The sequence below is a fragment of the Pelodiscus sinensis genome, chromosome 3 (assembly GCF_049634645.1).
Source record: "Pelodiscus sinensis isolate JC-2024 chromosome 3, ASM4963464v1, whole genome shotgun sequence".
Classification (NCBI taxonomy): domain Eukaryota; kingdom Metazoa; phylum Chordata; order Testudines; family Trionychidae; genus Pelodiscus; species Pelodiscus sinensis.
The window spans coordinates 51660503-51677979 of record NC_134713.1 but is presented as its reverse complement, the minus strand read 5'-3'; the positions used below and the strand labels follow the sequence as shown (position 1 = coordinate 51677979).

At 41.6% G+C, this 17477-nt stretch overlaps 1 protein-coding gene across 11 annotated transcripts in view; it reads right to left on the bottom strand.

The window, feature by feature from the left end:
- Positions 1 to 17477, bottom strand: part of COL19A1 (collagen type XIX alpha 1 chain) — a 372523-nt gene that overhangs the window by 63602 nt on the left and 291444 nt on the right. For all 11 annotated transcript variants that reach the window (XM_006127229.4, XM_014575574.3, XM_014575570.3 and 8 more), the window contains 7 exons: positions 17255 to 17308; positions 15503 to 15556; positions 8470 to 8514; positions 6327 to 6377; positions 6197 to 6241; positions 4126 to 4152; positions 1462 to 1515 (listed from right to left, as the gene is read on the bottom strand). In XM_006127229.4, the coding sequence (XP_006127291.2) occupies positions 1462 to 1515; positions 4126 to 4152; positions 6197 to 6241; positions 6327 to 6377; positions 8470 to 8514; positions 15503 to 15556; positions 17255 to 17308 (330 nt within the window). The remainder of the gene's footprint in view (positions 1 to 1461; positions 1516 to 4125; positions 4153 to 6196; positions 6242 to 6326; positions 6378 to 8469; positions 8515 to 15502; positions 15557 to 17254; positions 17309 to 17477) is intronic.

Here is a 17477-nt window from a genome sequence, read left to right as displayed (position 1 = left end):
TAAGGGACTATTGCATCTGCACTGTCCTTTGCGTCCACACTGTTATGTCGACAAAGCGGCTTGCTTTGTCGACAGAACTGGATGTAGTCTAGACGCTCTTTGTCGACAGAAGCTTTGTCGACAGTATCTGTCGACAAAACTTCTGTCGACAAAACCCTGTAGTCTAGACATACCCTGAGGGAGTCAAAGTCTGCTTTTCTGAAGTTCAACGTGTGTATTTTACTACTCTACTTTATTCCTTTGGTCAGGATCCTGAAATCTAAAATCTCATGATCACTGCTTCCCAGGTTGTTATCCACCTCTACTTCCTCTATTAGCTCCTCCCTGTTTGTGAGCAGCAGGTCAAGCTGCGCACAGTCTCTGGTCAGATCCTGCAGCACTTTTACCAAGAAATTATCCCCAGCGTTCTCCAAAAACTTCCTGGATTGTCTGTGTGCTGCCGGATTGGTCTGCCAACAGATGTCAGGGTTATTAAAGTCCCCCGTGAGAACCAGGGCCTGCGATCTGGAAACTTCTTTCAGTTGTCCAAAGAAAGTCTCATCTATCTCATCCACCTGATTCGGCAGCCTGTAGCAGACACCAATCACAACATCACTGCTGTTGCTTACACCTCTAAACTTGATCCACAGACTCTCAACAGGCTTTTCTCCCTCTATATACTAGAGTTCTGAGCAATCATAGTGCTCTCTTACTTAAAGTGACACTCCTTCTCCTTTTCTCTCCTGCCTGTTCTTCCTGAACAGTTTATTCCCTTCCATAACAGTGCTCCAGTCATGAAAATCATCCCACCAAGTCTCTGTTTTCCCAATCAAATCATAGTTCTTGGACTGGGCCAAGTTCTTCCTGTTTGTTACCCAGTACTACATAAAAATGGTTACAATTCACAAATTTAAAAATAGCAGATTAAATTTTACCAGGCAAGAGTTGCCTTTAGCTTTATTAGGAGCAGGACTGAGCCCATTAGAATTTGCAATCCAACTCTCTGGATTTGGTCCACTTTGCTTACATACATTTTTGGTCTAATTTGAATTAGCTTTCTTTATAGAAGTCATGCAATGCAGGCAGTCTGATGGTTACAGTACTTGCCTATTGCGCTTTCAGGTGGGTTCTCTGCCTCAGAAATGCATTTATAATGGGACAGCATAACTAGATTAGATTAAGATGATGTAATGGATGGAAGGCTGACAACACACAACTATAGTTATTCCTGGAAAAGTGGATTTATTTGAACTGTATTACTTAGACCAGAGTTTGAACAGAAAATGAAATACAGGTAGGTATACAATTCTACATATGCAGACACAATTTTGCACCAAACATTCTGCTTAGATAGATACCATTAACAAGAGAACAGACTTTTAATTGAAGGAAACATTTGCCTGCCAATAAACACTTTAGATATATAAAATGCAGCAATTCTAGTGGAAAAAAGCAAGGAATTTGTCTTTAATGAAGACCTACCTTTTCTCCTCGGACTCCCTCGAGTCCAGGAAGTCCCATTGGACCTGGTTCTCCCTGTTTTTTAAAAAAGTGTTGCTTAGTGTCTGCATTCTGAATGACATACAAAATAATATAGAATATAGTAATATAGAAAATAAAAGCATTCAACTTGAGATAATGTAACTATTAGCTAAATATTCTATTTATTTTGAGCTTTTGCTGTATGTTGTTGATCTGAGAATCAGAACTATTCCCAGAGCAAGTAGAGGTTAATTTTCTGATTCTTTTTTTTCCCAATCTTGATTAAGAACTTGCAGGAGAGAATCCCCTGTGGTCTATCTACTTGATCAAGGTCAGCACTAAATCACTACCAGACAAAGTGAGAGGTTTGAATGTATGTTGTCCATTAGAGAGGTAACATGGGTTGCAAGATTATTCTAGAATTTTCCTTTTGACTGTAAAAAACAGATGTGTCTGGGGGATTGAGAGCAAAAATCTGTTTCCTAAGTAAAGCCTATTCTTCCTAGGAATGTGTAAACTCTGGATTTGCCCAATCTCTTCTGGAAGGTTGTTCCTTACCAACAGCTCCTTGACAGGGAATGCTTTGTTCCTAGCTTTCTCATACTTGAGCCTGTGCTTTATAACCTGTACTATTCTAGAGAAGGACAGATATCACATGGGTTTAAATACCAACATTTGGTCTATGATATAGCTAAGGCTCCATCCATTAATTGCTTTGAAAATTAGGGCCAAAGCCTTGAACTGTCATCAGAAGCTGATTTGAGTCTGTCCAAAGTGATAGCTTCAACTCAACCACAGGTGGTAGGCTGGATAATACAACTTTCTTTCCTGTTGGGCTTTATAAACATTCTATTGAACTTTTCAGTGAAAGATGCTGTCCACAGTAGTTGATTCTGAGAACTTATGTCTGGGCTAGGCAGTCTGAGTTCATTAGCCAGTATACTATGCAAAATAGCTTGTCTGGCTATGATTCTGCCATACTGAATGTGGAGGAACAGAAGGGCCATTTTGCCTCCTTTTCTGCAATGGCTCATGCCTATAATTGTATGTTTGTGCTGCTTTGTCCTCATGACCGTGATATTTGTGACATTCCTTACACTTAGAAAATAATGAATACTGTGGTAAATTAACTGCTGTGAGTGGTAAATGTCCATTTTTGAATGAAACGCTATTAGAAAACTCCATATTAAAATTGAAAAGTATTCCCTGGTAATACCTATAAAAACCTGGGCATTACAAAGCTTTTCTATGTACTTTAAAATTGTAAATATATGAAATATAAAGATTATGTGAAAAGGGCTGACTGCAATCTTTGAGGAGAAACAGCAAAGCATTCCGTGAATTGGCTTTTTTCATGATAGATTTTGAATGTGTAGCTATACAGTTGTGATGCTCCAATTATCAGCTTCTTGGCAGCTACAGAAAACCTTATCACATTCTAATTACTTTTGAGCATTAACCTATCAATGCACTGTTCCCTAAGAAAAAAATATTTATCTGGTTACCTAATGTTGGTATAATGTAATCACCTCCTATGAGCAACTTCAACTTTATATGTTAATGCACTTGGCTCAAAATTAAAACATTTCCATCTTTATTTCTGGTGGGCCTGCTTCACGTAGGCTATTTCTACATGAATAACATCAGTTATTCTGCAATAGCATAGTTCGCGTCAACATGCAAGCAGTTCTTTAGACATAATGTCGAAATAATGTTGAGCTAGAGTTCCACTTCCTCCGACTCCTGTAACCCTCATTGTACGAGGAGTAAGGGAAGTCAGGGGAAGAGTGCTCTTTCTTGAAATAACATCTGTGTAGGCAGCACCAAAAGCAATTAGCGCAATTAGTGTAGCTCAAGTTGCATAGCTTATTTGGAATTTAAACCTGCTTTGTAGATGTGTCCATAGTGATTTCATCTCTTGAAATAATAAACATTCTTCATGTGTATACTTAAATGCCTGTATGGATTACTAAACAGCTTTTATAATGTATCACCGAACACAATATTGACAGCTTTAAAAAGAAAACTATGTACCCCAAGTATTACGTTTCTTTAGCCTAGGTTATAAAATAAGTTTTCTTAAATGTATTCATAGATTAACTTTCTGGTTAAGGAGATTACTTGGACTGTGCCACTCAAATTGTTAGGGTCATACTTGAGCTTTGTGAGGGGCTCTTCTGATGATCTATAAAGACATCAGTTCCCTGGTAGTAACCCCACTCCTTATTATCATAAGACTGAGAGGGGACATGATAGGTTTTGAGGTATCTAAAAGGGTGTCACAAGAAGGAGGGAGACAAATTGTTCTCCTTGACTCTGAGAATAGGACAAGAAGCAATGGGCTTAAACTGCAGCAAGAGAGGTTTAGGTTGGACATTAGGAAAAACTTCCTAACTGTCAGGGTGGTTAAACACTGGAATAAGTTGCCTAGGGAGATTGTGGAATCTCCATCTCTGGAGATATTTCTGAGAAAGTTAGAGACATCTATCAGGGATCGTCTAGATGGTACTGGGTCCTGCCGTGAGGGCAGGGGACTAGACTTGATGACCTCTCGAGGTTCTAGTGTTCTATGATCCTATGATCATCATCATCCTCACATCCCAGTTCATGAAGACACACTTATCAGTATGCCAGAAAGGACACCTTCCAATAAAATATACATACCATAGTGCCAGGATCACCTTTTGGACCCTGCCAAGAAAGAGAAACAAAGGTACTAGGAATTAACTGAACACAATTAGATAAGAGTGTGATGTCTTTAATGCTACTACAATATAAATATATAACAATTGTATCAACATGGTAGTGTAGTGAATCTCTACTACCAGCAATCTTATTTTGTTAAATGTGGGTCAAATCAAATTCTGTATTATTCTATAGGGAAAAGCAGGGCATATCTCTGTGGCCTTGCTTGATTCTGTGTCACAAAGTGCAAATGATATCCCAAAGGGGAAAGCAGTTCTTCAGTGGCCACACAGCTGCCCAAATGATTATGCCCAGCCTGCCTATGGCTGTAACATCACAAAGGCACTAGCCATATGGTTTTCTGGCTCCATAGTCCAAGAGTATGTGTAAGAGGAATGGGTCCTGGTAAAAATCTAGAGGGACTGAGCATGATTGTCATGCTTGGTTTGGTACGCTCATGACCATGGCAGTGACTTTTCCCTGGTCCCTTTCCAACCATCTGAACCAGCTCTTGCAGGATCACAGTTGGCTCATGCACCCCACCCTCTAGCCTCCCAGGATGGGTAGATCACCAGCTGCACTTGCTTGCCACAGTGCCTCGGTGTTGGGCTGGCTCCTTCTGGCAAATTTGTCCTAATCTTGCTGCCTGGTAGGAGCCAGACTGTAGGGCCCATGGGTTTTAATTTGTCCCATCAGAAGATATGAAGATCGCTGATGGGCATGAGGTGCTTAGAGCAATCACATGACTTAAAACCTTGGAGGGTGACACTGCTTATTCCGCCCTATGAGGGTGCCACTCCAGAGGTCACCAGAGCTGCTCCCCTGTAGATACTGCTAAGGGAAAAACTTCCAGCACTGGTACATGTGGTGAATACACATCTAGTGTGGAATAGACATGAGAAAGCATTTGAAGAAGTGAGGGTATGTCTACACTACCCTGCTAGTTCGAACTAGCGGGGTAATGTAGGCATACCGCACTTGCAAATGAAGCCCGGGATTTGAATTTCCCGGGCTTCATTTGCAAGTGCGGTATGCCTACATTACCCTCCTAGTTCGAACTAGGAGGGTAGTGTAGACATACCCTAAGAGACTTGTGCAAAGCTATGCAGTGAGTCAGTGTCAGCTCCTCATTTTCAGCATCAAATTTAATGCACTACTACACAACACTGCCTCTAAAGACAAAAAGTGCACTGTGTTTTAAGAATTATGATATTACTACAATACATAGTCCAAGATTTAATTATTTTGGTCTTCAAAAATCGCCCTGGGTATGTCTACACTTGCCCCCTAGTTCGAACTTGGGAGGCAAATGAAGCATACCAAAGTTGCTAATGAAGCGCGGGATTTAAATATCCCGCACTTGATTAGCATATTCGCGGCCAGTCGCCATTTTAAAAATCCGGTAGCCTAAATTAACTCGCCGCGTGTAGACACGGTAGTCCGATCCAAAACCTTTCCCTCGAATTAACTGTTACTTCTCGTGCAATGAAGAGTAACAGTTAATTCGAGGAAAGGGTTTTGGATCGGACTACTGTGTCTACATGCGGCGAGTTAATTCGTGCTACCGGCTTTTTTAAAATGGCAAGGCCGCGAATATGCTAATCAAGAGCGGGATATTTAAATCCCACACTTCATTAGCAACTTTGGTACGCTTCATTTGCCTCCCAAGTTCGAACTAGGGGGCAAGTGTAGACATACCCCCAGTTCTTCAACCTATATTTGTAGTTAACTGCACTTACTCACAGGGGTAATCCTATTAATTTAATTCAGGGTGCTGGCATTTTTAAAAACTATCCAGCAAAACCCAGCATTGTAATTCTCAATATTTAAATTAAAATCCTCCCAGTATATGTTAGGATGTTTGTCAGGCATACTTACAAAATGTGTGTTTTATAATTAATGTGTATCAGTTATGTCCTATTTTGGTTTTTATTGCTACTTTTCAGATGCAAAGTCTTCTGTTTCCAGCTAAGGAACAAATTGCATGCAAAATATGAAGATTTCTATGTTTTAAAGTAAATGCTACAGATGATAATTATAAATTACTTACAGGAGGGCCCGGTGGGCCAGGATAACTAGCAACACTTACACCTCCCTGGAAAGAGAAAAGTCTACATTTTTATTTGTTCCATAAAGTAGTAATCAGGAAAAATGTTAAATAATTTAATAAAGAAAAATACCTGTAGCTTATATAAGCTGCTCATTCCATTCCTTTCATTGTAAGACATACCCTAAAAATATGAAAATATTCAGAAAATATTCCAAAAATCAATGGCAATACTGCCTTTCATCATTTGGATTTTTAGTTCACAATAAAGCTGAAGTACCATTTCTGTTAATGGGTCTTGTGACAGGCAAGGCAACTACCTGAAATATCATGGTCAAACCTTATTGAATTAAGTTTATTATCTTTGTAGGCCAGGAACTATGTATAATTCTATGGGGGAGGGAGTGAGAGGGGAAGCAGAGCTCTACTCTACAGGACCTAAGAACAGTGTGGGGTGGTTAGATAAATTCTCTAAGGTTCTACCACCTCTAGAGAGCTACCGCCACCTTTAGAGAGATTCATAAATCCTGGTTCAAACTGGATTCTCAGGGGGGCAATAAAAAAAGACTTAAAACGGATTCAGCCCATTATTTCTGATTCATTGAACAAACAAAACCTTCTGTCCAAAAGGGGTAAGTTCCAATCCTTGGAAGGACATGGCCCAATATGTGTGTTTGTTCTTAGCTAACTGCTGTTATAAACTTGTGACCACAGAATAAACCCTTTGTAGGGTGTTAAAAACTACTCTCTGGCCACAGCCTTTTTTGTAGTCGTGGTGCGGCCTGAAATTACCATGATGAAAAGGCAGAGATACCTGTCTATGCCCAGAGTGGTAACGGCAGCTGGAAGCCCAAGATGGACGCCTTTGTGGCACCTTATAAGGGGGAAATATAGGTGCAGCTTCCCAACCTGTGACAGGTCTGTCCTGCAAAAACTCCAGGGAAGTCAGTTTGAGTTTGGGATTTATGATGAATAGAAGATTGGGCCTTTTATCATTTTATAAAAATGAAGGCTCATGAATCCTAAGGTAATTGTATAACTTTTGCTATATAAAATTGCCAAGCCATTTATGTGACTGGCCAAATGATGTGGGTAAAGGAATGCAAAGTATTGTACATTTAGTTTCTTATCACCTTAAAAAGTTACATTTTAAATGAAAACTGCAAAGCATTTGAGTCAGGCTTCAAGTATCCCAAGAATACAGAGGCTTGTACTATAACTTTGAAATAATGCTCAGATTTGACAGATGAGACACTAATAAATTCAGGAGAAAAATTATGTATTCAATAAAACTCAATAGCTGAACTATTTATGCTAAATGTTTACAGCCCAAAAAGCATGAGTTAACACAAGCACATTCAAGATACGAATGGATGAAACTCTTGCTTCTGGAAATATATTTATATTATTTCAAATGCCATTCACTGGATATTTAAGGTGAAGGTAGGAAATATGGATGTAATCTTTTTCATATATGGAGATTTATAAAATTTATGCATAAAAAATGGAAAAATGACAAAGCGAAGACCAAAGATGACATGCACCTTTTCAGACCTGAAATCAATTTGCATTTGAACTACTATGTGTTTTCAGCATAAGAGAAATTTACTAAGTTCAGAAGAGTTTAAAATGTGAAGTTTTATCATGCAAAACAAAAAAAGGCAGGTTTTACTTTCACATGCTTTATTGGTGAAACCAGGAGGCTGCAGCAGAACAGTCACAGCTGTTGATGGGGAGAACAAGGGAATGGCAGAGAACAGGGAATGGTCACATATTCAGACACTACAACAACTCATTGGCTGTACAAGACTCCATGTATAACCTGGACCCTGAACCTTGCCTCTAAGTTTGTTGAGAAAGAATCTCTCTCTCATATTATTTTCAGTATATCTTCTCCACAGTAGCCTGTCATATTCTTAAAACATTTTTATTTTATTGTAGTTCATCTTTTCAAAACAGAAATATTTTAGGAAGGGGGCTTTACCGAGAAAATTTCTCATATTATTTTCCAGAGATTGAAATCTTGGCTACTCGTATCAATGGGAGTTTGAGCTAGTAGGGCCATTACGATCATTAATCTTTCCTCCTGCACAAAACTATCCATAGAACTTCCCCCAAAACTTTCTGGACCAAGTCCTCACATTTCTGCTTGAGCTATTGCATATCTTTTAGATTTAGACAGACATCCAATGTTGATTCAAGAGCTTGGAGAATCCATCACATCTCTAGACAAATTATCAAAATATATTATTCAAACTATGAAATAAATGACTTACAGGAGGTCCAGGTGGTCCAGGCTTTCCAAGAGAACCCTCATTACCCTATGACAATACAAGATTCATACATTTCATTTAATTAAACTGATGTAGTACCTAGCATAGTGATAATGAACAAGAAATACATTCTTGTGACTCCTCCCCTCTCTTTTCTTTTTTGGAAGGTGAGCCCAAAGAAGCACAGTTATATGAGGTGAATTCATCACCCTCTCTCTCTAGCTTCACCTTAATCCTCTAAAATAAATGAATAAATAAGCACACAAGTTAATATGTGAATAATATCTTTATATTAGATCTGATTATTTGCTAAAGGTCTCCTTATGGACTTTTTAACATAGTAGCTTTACTTGTAAGCCACAGTGATTTTAGTAACTGAATACAATATAGAAGAGAAGGCAGTGGGAAGGTGTTCATATCAACTTTCTAGAAATAAACAGCATTTGGAAGATAAAGGATCAGAATCACTTTAGTAAATAATAAACCACTTTGCTGAACATTAGCTTCAGTTTATGGGTAGAGGTAAAGAAACAACAATCACTTAGACAAAAAAAACAACAACAGAACAAAACAAAAACACACCTATTATTGAAATATGCCAGAAAGAATGAATCACCACTTTTTGTGGTGAGTTGTGATGATGGTCTAACTGTGGGTAGGTATATTTGTTGCCAATTTGCCTGACATGGACTGAAATGTGAGCAGTTCCTCAACCAGTTTACATACTTGTGGGCACTCTGACCAAGTGTGGACTGCTACAGTCAGTTCTTCTGGGCTATGTCTAGACTGCAGGCTTCTTTCGAAAGATCGCGTCTAGACTGTAGGCGGATCTTTCGAAAGAGCAATCCGCTTTTTCGAAAGAGAGCACCCAGCGAGTCTGGATGCTCTCTTTCGAGGAAGCCCTATTTACATTGAAGAACGCCTTCTTTCGAAAGTGGAACTTTCGAAAGAAGGCGTTCTTCCTCGTGAAACGAGGTTTACCGCCATCGAAAGAAAAGCCGCGTTCTTTCGAAATTATTTCTAAAGAACGTGGCTTGAGTCTGGACACAGGGGAAGTTTTTTCGGGAAAAGACTACTTTTCCCGAAAAAACCCCTGAGTCTAGACACAGCCCTGGTAATGCCACTACTATGAGTGAATAAAAGCACACTCATGGAAATGCAATACTGAAAGAGACATTGCAGTCATTTCCATCATTGAACCCATGCTTGGACCTCATGTACCTACATGATCTATGACCTATAAACCCTCAGTGACAACTGACAAAGGGTATGTCTACACTACAGAGTTAGTTCAAACTAACGGACGTTAGTTCGAACTAACTTTCATAGGCGCTTCACTAGCGCTTTGCTAGTTCGAACTTAATTCGAACAGCGGAGCGCTTAGTTCGAACTAGGTAATCCTCATTTTACGAGGATTAAGCCTAGTTCGAACTAGCTAGATCGAATTAAGGGCTGTGTAGCCCCTTAATTCGAACTAGTGGGAGGCTAGCCCTCCCCAGGTTTCCCTGGTGGCCACTCTGGCCAACACCAGGGAAACTCTATTGCCCCCCTCCCGGCCCCGGACCCCTTAAAGGGGCACGGGCTGGCTACGGTGCCCGTGCCAGGTGCAAGCCTGCCAGCACCCAGCCAGCAGACCCTGCACCTGGCACGGCTCGAGCCACCCACCCGATGCCCCCCCAGCCCTCCCCCTCTTTCCGGGACCAGGCTGGCGGCTCCCGGGAGCTTGCCCGGGACCGCAAGAGGCAGGCACCCGCCTGGGCTAGTGCGGACATCGTGGACTTCGTCCACGATCTCCACACTAGGCACAGGAAAGTTGCCGTCTAGGGCAGGAGAGCTGCCAGCCTGGCCACCCAGGAGCAGGTGTGCATGAAAATCAAGGGGGTCCACTGAGACCCCCGACCCTGAGCCCTGAGCTTACAATGGCTGTCCTGGGTCAGACCAAAGGTCCATCTAGCCCAGTAGCCTGTCTGCCGACAGCGGCCAACCCTAGGGACCTTGGAGGGGATGGACCGAAGACAGTGACCAAGCCATTTGTCTTGTGCCATCCCTCTCCAGCCTTCCACAAACCTTGGGCAGGGACACCACTCCTACCCCCTGGCTAATAGCACTCCATGGACCCAACCTCCATGACTTGATCTCACGTCCCTTTAAACTCTGTTCCAGTTCTAGCCTTCACAGCCTCCTGCAGCAAGGAGTTCCACAGGTTGACTCTTTGCTTTGTGAAGAACAACTTTCTGTTACTAGTTTGAAGCCTGCTACCCATTCCTTTCCTTTGGTGTCCTCTAGTCCTTCTTTATGGGAACTAATGAAGAACTTTTCTGGATGCACCTTCTCCACCCAACTCCTGCTTTTAGAGACCTCTATCCTGTCCCCTCTCCGTCTCCTCTCTTCTAAGCTGAAAAGTCCCAGTCTCTTTAGCCTCTCTTCATATGGGACCTGTTCCCAACCCCTGATCATTGTAGTTGCCCTCCTCTCTCCCAGCCTCTCTCTTCCCCTCTCCCACCTCCTTTTCCCAGTCTCCCCCAGTTTTGTTCAATCAAGACAGAACACAATTGTCCTTTATTTTGTACATCAAGAACAGGGGCTAGGGAAGGGTAAGTGGAAGGAGGTGAGGGAGGAATGGGGCACGAGCCCCCGATGGGGAGGACTGGACTGGCTCTGCGGGCTTCTGGGGGTGGAAGCTCTTCTGCAGCCCCCCAATTGTCCCCTCTCCCCAGATGGCAGCCTGTGGCAAGTGCAGTCGGGCTGATGGCCGAGTGCTGTGATGTGCCCAGTGTGGGCACTCCGGGTACTCCAAGCCAGGACTGGTTTGCAAGCGGGGCACCCCTGAGAACTGTCTGTCCGGGGTGGGGGTCGGGACCCTTTAAGCGCAGCCCTCGACTAACCTGAGACAGCATCTCCACGCTCTAAGTCCTCCTCTGATGCCCTGCCGGCACTGCTTCCGGCCATCCTTAAGCCCGGTTCTGGGTCCACTTAATGTGGACGCGCTAGTTAGCAAAACGCTAATTCGAACTAGTTTTTAGTTCTAGACGCGTTAGTTCGAATTAGCTTAGTTCGAATTAACTAATTCGAACTAAGTTAGTTCGAATTAGCGCTGTAGTGTAGACATACCCAAGGGATGTTACAAGAATATCTGGATTCTGCTATATATATTCTGGTTCACCAAATAATGTCATGTGAGGTTTTAAATGAAAGCCAGGGTCATACTGATTGGTAATATACTGTGAATGTACATACAGCTACTAGATAAAGAATTATATATGTACGTTGAAAATATGTTCTTAGATTCTGTATCACAGCAAAGGTTGAGAAACAGGGTTCTGTCAGACAAAAGATGTTTATTTTCTTGTCTCTCGGTCAAGATGTTAAGTAAACCAACAGAATGGTGGGACATTATATACAAAGTCAATAGAGAGTTATGAAGACAACACAGGGGGCATATCTTGACAAAGGCTTGCTGTATTATATTAAGGGAACAGAGAAGGCAGTCTGTCATTGTGTACCTAGGAAGTAAATGAGCACTAAGTTTACCTTCATGAAAATGGGATTTCAACACACTTTGGTTGAAACGCTTCAACATTTGGGATGAAATAAACTTCATTAGGCAGGAGATTTGCCTGCCAAGGCAAGTTTAATCTCTAGAAAGTTGATTATAATTTTGATTTGTACGTAACCTTTTGCTTACCTTATTCTTATTCATTCTTTCTTGAGTCTTTGATAATAAATGTATAATTTTCTCTATAAAAATATCTCAGTTCTTGTATTATTAAACAAACTTCTGATCCTGAGTTGAATTATACAAACTGCAAGTGTTCAATGAATAAAGGACGGGATTACAGGATTATGCGTCAAAAGATCTTGGGGACTGGGGCATACCTATTGTCAATATACAATACAAAGTAAGGGCTGGTATTGTCCAGAGGAGATTGCTTGGCTGGCAAAAGGGCTGATGGTATCAGGGACCTTATACTCAGTTAACAACAAGCAAGTCTCCCTCTTGCTGGAGGCAAGGGGTAACAAGGTGGCTCACAGTCCCGGGTACCTAAAGAATAAACACACCATCTTTGGCAGATGCTTGCCTAATTTCTTCCTTTTCTCTTTTTCCTAGTGTCATCATCTGGCATCAGGATGTTTTGCAAGCATCCACCATGTTCACCTGTCTGAGCCTGTACTAGGGTCCATTTTCTTTGATGAATAATACATTCATTGCTTCCTCAGCTTTCCTTGTGCTCTGTAAGTGGTCTCGCTTAATCCTGGGCCCCCTGACTTATGCTCAGGTCCTTGAGTAATGGTCCAGAGGCCCCTTTCAGGCTGTGGGGTGGGTCATAATGTCTGTGCCAGTCCAATGTCAATACAGCCCGGCCCTGGTTCAGGGCGTGGCAGGCAAACAAACAGTTACTGAAGTCAGTTTGGTCCAGGCCCTGGTTCAAGGTGGGGCAGGCAAATAAACAGTCTCTTGGCACAAGTGGGGAGGGGGAGACTGCCACCCAGTTTGTGGGGTAGCAGGGGGGATGTGGGCCCTCCCTACTCCACTGCATCCTGGCCCAGGGCCCTAGCAGTGGCAGTCTTGGTGGCCACTGGGGTCAGCGGGGAATCCAATCTATAACATACCGACACACGTCAAAGGGCAATTAGGTTAGCCTGACCACCATCTGTTTCCCCTGGGCCACTTCTGAACTCCCCCTTGGTGTGTACCTGGCTCCCCGTCAGTGGAGGGTTTTCAGGGTCTGGGTAGTCTGTGTTTGGAGACAGGGTAAAGAAAGTCTCCTCTTCCGTGCCTATGGCATGTGCTTGTCATACACAAAACCTGACGTGTTCCTCTCTCGTCCAACATTCTCTAGTCTGAACTGTATCTCATATATTATGTCGCTGTCTTCCTTAACCCAGCCAGTAAGGTTCTTACACTGGTCAGTCTGGTGTAGCTATAGTCCAGTAATCTCTATATCCAGTGTTGAGAGAAACTTCTGTTCACCCACACAACTGTAGTCTTAATCATGTTCGTTTTCATTCCATTCCAGTTAGCTGGTCATGCTAACGTCTTCTTTTGAGAACCCCTGCATTGCTACTTTAACTTCATATAACAGCTTGTGAACTTTTCTCATCTGATCTATCGCAGGAAACTTAGGGTCACTCTTCAGATTTCAGCCTTCTCTTCTGGAGACTAAATATGTCCAATTCTTTTAACTTTTCCTCACTGTTAGCTTTTCTTAACCCATCATTATTTTTGTTGTTCTCTTCCAGACTCTCTCTAATTTGTCTACATCCTTCTACGAGTATGGCACTCCAAACTGGACACTACTCCACTGAGCAGTAATCAGTGGAGTGAAACAATTACCTTCCCCATCTTACGAATGACACAATTGTAAATATATCCCAGAATGATATTTGCTTTTTTGACAATACCATGACATTGTTGGCTCATATTCAGTTTGTGATCCTCTACAGCCCATAGAACCTGTTCTGCAGTAGAGCTGCCTACCCGGTTATTTTGTATTTGCACATTTGAATTTTCTTTCCTAAGTGCAGAAGTTTGCACTTGTTTTTATTGATTTTCATCTTATTGATTTCAGACTCTCTTTAATTTATCTAGATCTTTTGAATTGTGAGCCTGTCCTCTAAAGAGCTTTGAAAGCGCCCTTCCCCCCAGTTGCCCTCAATTAGAAATCCAACAATAGAAAATGTGTGCAACTAGAAATCCAAAAATAGAAAATGTGTGTCCAATGTCTGATTTAATATTATTGGAACTTTGTAGTGCCAGACTCTGGGATTAGAAAAGGAAGCTTTTCACATTTAATTTTGTCTTAAGTGACTGGGAGGAACAAGATATGTTCCTAACTTAATCGCTGCTTTTGTTTTGTTAGAGGCAGTTTTCAATTAATCTACTTTATGAAGACTCTAAAGCTTCATGGGAATAAAATGACAAATATTTTTTTTCTTTTTGAAAAATCAGTTACAGTTCAGAATTTGCAGAATACTATGGAACACAGCAAATATTGCAGAAAGATTCTAATGTGGTAGCGTTAAGCATGGAAAACTTCAGGCTAATGGTGAAAATTTCAAAAGGATATACACACACAGAACAAAAAGAAGATTATAAATGGACGTTGCTTTGTAACTATAGGCCTAGTTTAAACCTACTGTAACTCCATTGAACTGAGCTGAATTACACAAGAGATGAATTTTGCCTTCCAACTAGACTGGGAACTACTGAGTGCTGGACATATGTACAATATTGTTAAAAAAAACCTTAATGCAAAGTAAGTAAAAGGCTGCAGTATATTTTTGATTGTAAGAAATAGCAAACAAATACAACCACTGCTTTAACATGAGAGATATATACAAGGATGGCACTTGTTGGTAAAAACACCATATTAAAATTATATTATTTGTTTTAGTGAGTCAGAGAAATCTTCTAGAAAAAGGTACCTTTATAGACTGTGTTAAACTGCACTGAACCTGGTGTTATTTATTCATAAAAAAAATGTAAAATTGAGCTTTGTTATACAACATTGAAACAATATGGGCTTCCACTTAAAACAAAGCCATGTTCCAGGCTGGAGTAGAGTTAGACATGTGGTCTAAGAAGGTTTCCATTGTGCTCTGATAAACTCAGGAGTGGAACTGATTGGACTGAAAACATATATGTCTGTGTGTAATAGAGAAAAGCAACAAGAAACATTAAAATCAGCATGAAAAAAGAAGCGTAAAACTAAGGAGACAGGACAGATGGCTGAAAGAGACTGTGTACATCTTCATACAAAAATGGGATTGCATTATAGAAATACTTGGTTGCAGCATCAATTTATCCTTTTAACAGGAAAAACCTTGTAAGACTCCAAATTTTGGCTAACTTCTTGGGTCAAAAATAGGTAGCCATATTGTCTATTCAATTCCTGTTTATACCAAACAGCCCTTTGACTCCCTAGGTAATCATGCTCTGTTTCTGGCATTTCACGGAAACCATAGGTAAGGAAAGGAACTAGAGAATTCTTTGTAGTCCTTCACCAGAACCGAAATATTGTATAATAATCAATACCTTTTCACCTTTTGCCCCAACTGGACCGGGATGTCCGGGTCTTCCTATTGCTCCCTAAAACACACAGGATTGTTTCACATTAGTGATAAAACAATAAAATAAAGTGTACTGCATTGCAATTATGTTATTAAAACTCATAGATTTTGAAGGTCATTTTAACTTAATTATGTCTCTCCCGCAAGGCTTATATTTTTTCTGACTGAACAACAGCTGCATACTACCGATAAGCCTATGAAGGATAAAATTTGTGTTTGTGTTTGCATTTTAACCTTGACAGACTAAATGTAGTGACCTTAATTTTTGCTAAAGATGTAGCCATGCTATTTAAATGTCAATTTTCATATTGCCCATTAAGCTTTGCTAAATGTGTTATAATTTTTGAAAGAAAGCTTAACTTGTATATATGTGGCAACACCATCACAGGACCTAACCAGATCAGCCATATTGTCACTGGTTCATTCTCCTGCACATCTACTAACGTAATATATGCCATCATGTGCCAACAATGCCCCACTGCTATATACATCGGCCAAACTGGACAGTCCCTACGTAAAAGAATCAATGGACACAAATCAGATATTAGCAATGGCAACATACAAAAACCTGTACGGGAACACTTCAATCTTCCTGGACATACAATTGCAGATCTAAAGGTAGCCATCCTGCAGCAAAAAAACTTCAGGACCAGACTTCAAAGAGAAACTGCTGAGCTACAGTTCATCTTCAAGTTTGACACAATCAACTCTGGATTGATTGGTGCCCAGGGGGTAGGAATGGTGTCCCTGGCCTCTGTTTGTGGAAGGCTGGAGATGGATGGCACGAGACAAATGGCTTGGTCCATCCCTTCCGGGGTAGCTGGTGTTGGCCACTGTCGGCAGACAGGCTACTGGGCTAGATGGACCTTTGGTCTGACCCAGTACGGCTGTTCTTATGTTCTTATGTTCTAAGCTCAGGGCTCAGGTTCGGGGGTCTCACTGGACCAACTTGATTTTCATGCAAACCTGCTCCTGGGTTCACACGTGGCCTTTGGTGGCCAGGCTGGCAGCTATCGTGTCCCAGACAGCCACTTTCCTGTTCCTAGTGCGGAGACTGTGGATGTTGGAGGCCTCCCCCCCAAACCTGTATGAGGTCCACGATCTCCGCACTAGACCAGGCGGGCGCCCGCCTCTTGCGGCCCCGGGAAGGCTCCTGGGAGCCATTAGCCTGGTCCTGGGTAGAGGCAGAGGGCTGGGTGGCAGCGGGCAGCTGGCTCATGCCGTGCCAGGTGCAGGGTCTGCTTGCTGGGTGCTGGCAGGCTTGCACCTGGCATGGGCACTGTAGCCAGACCGTGGCCCTTTAAGGGCTCCGGGGCCGGGAGGGGGGCAGAAGAGTTTCCCTGACTTGGCCCAGAGTGGCCACCAGGGCAACCTGGGAAGGGCTAACCTCCAACTAGTTCGAATTAAGTGGCTACACAGCCCTTAATTCGAACTACTTAATTCGAACTAGGCATTACTCCTCGTAGAATGAGGTTTACCTAGTTCGAATTAAGCGCTCTGCTAGTTCGAATTAAGTTCGAACTAGCGGTTTGCATGTGTAGCGCCTATGAAAGTTAATTCGAAGTAATGGCTGTTAGTTCGAATTAACTTTGTAGTGTAGACATACCCTTTTTTATTAATCTTGATATTGAGTGCTCCAGGTTTACTAGATAGTTATTGAAATCTCAAAAAAAAAAAAAAAAAAAAGATTAGATCACAGATTATATCAAACACTTACAGAAGGCCCACTAGGCCCAGTTAGACCAGGGAGTCCTGGAATACCTTGAAGACCCTGAGAAGTAAAAACAATTTATAAATATTTTTCCAAAACACAGGTATATATTTTGAAATCCATTATATTTATCATGTTCATCACTGTTACGGTTCATATACAAATGATTTTAGACAACAACAATATACTGTTCTGAAACAACATACAAAAGATAGCTTTTTGTTTGAGT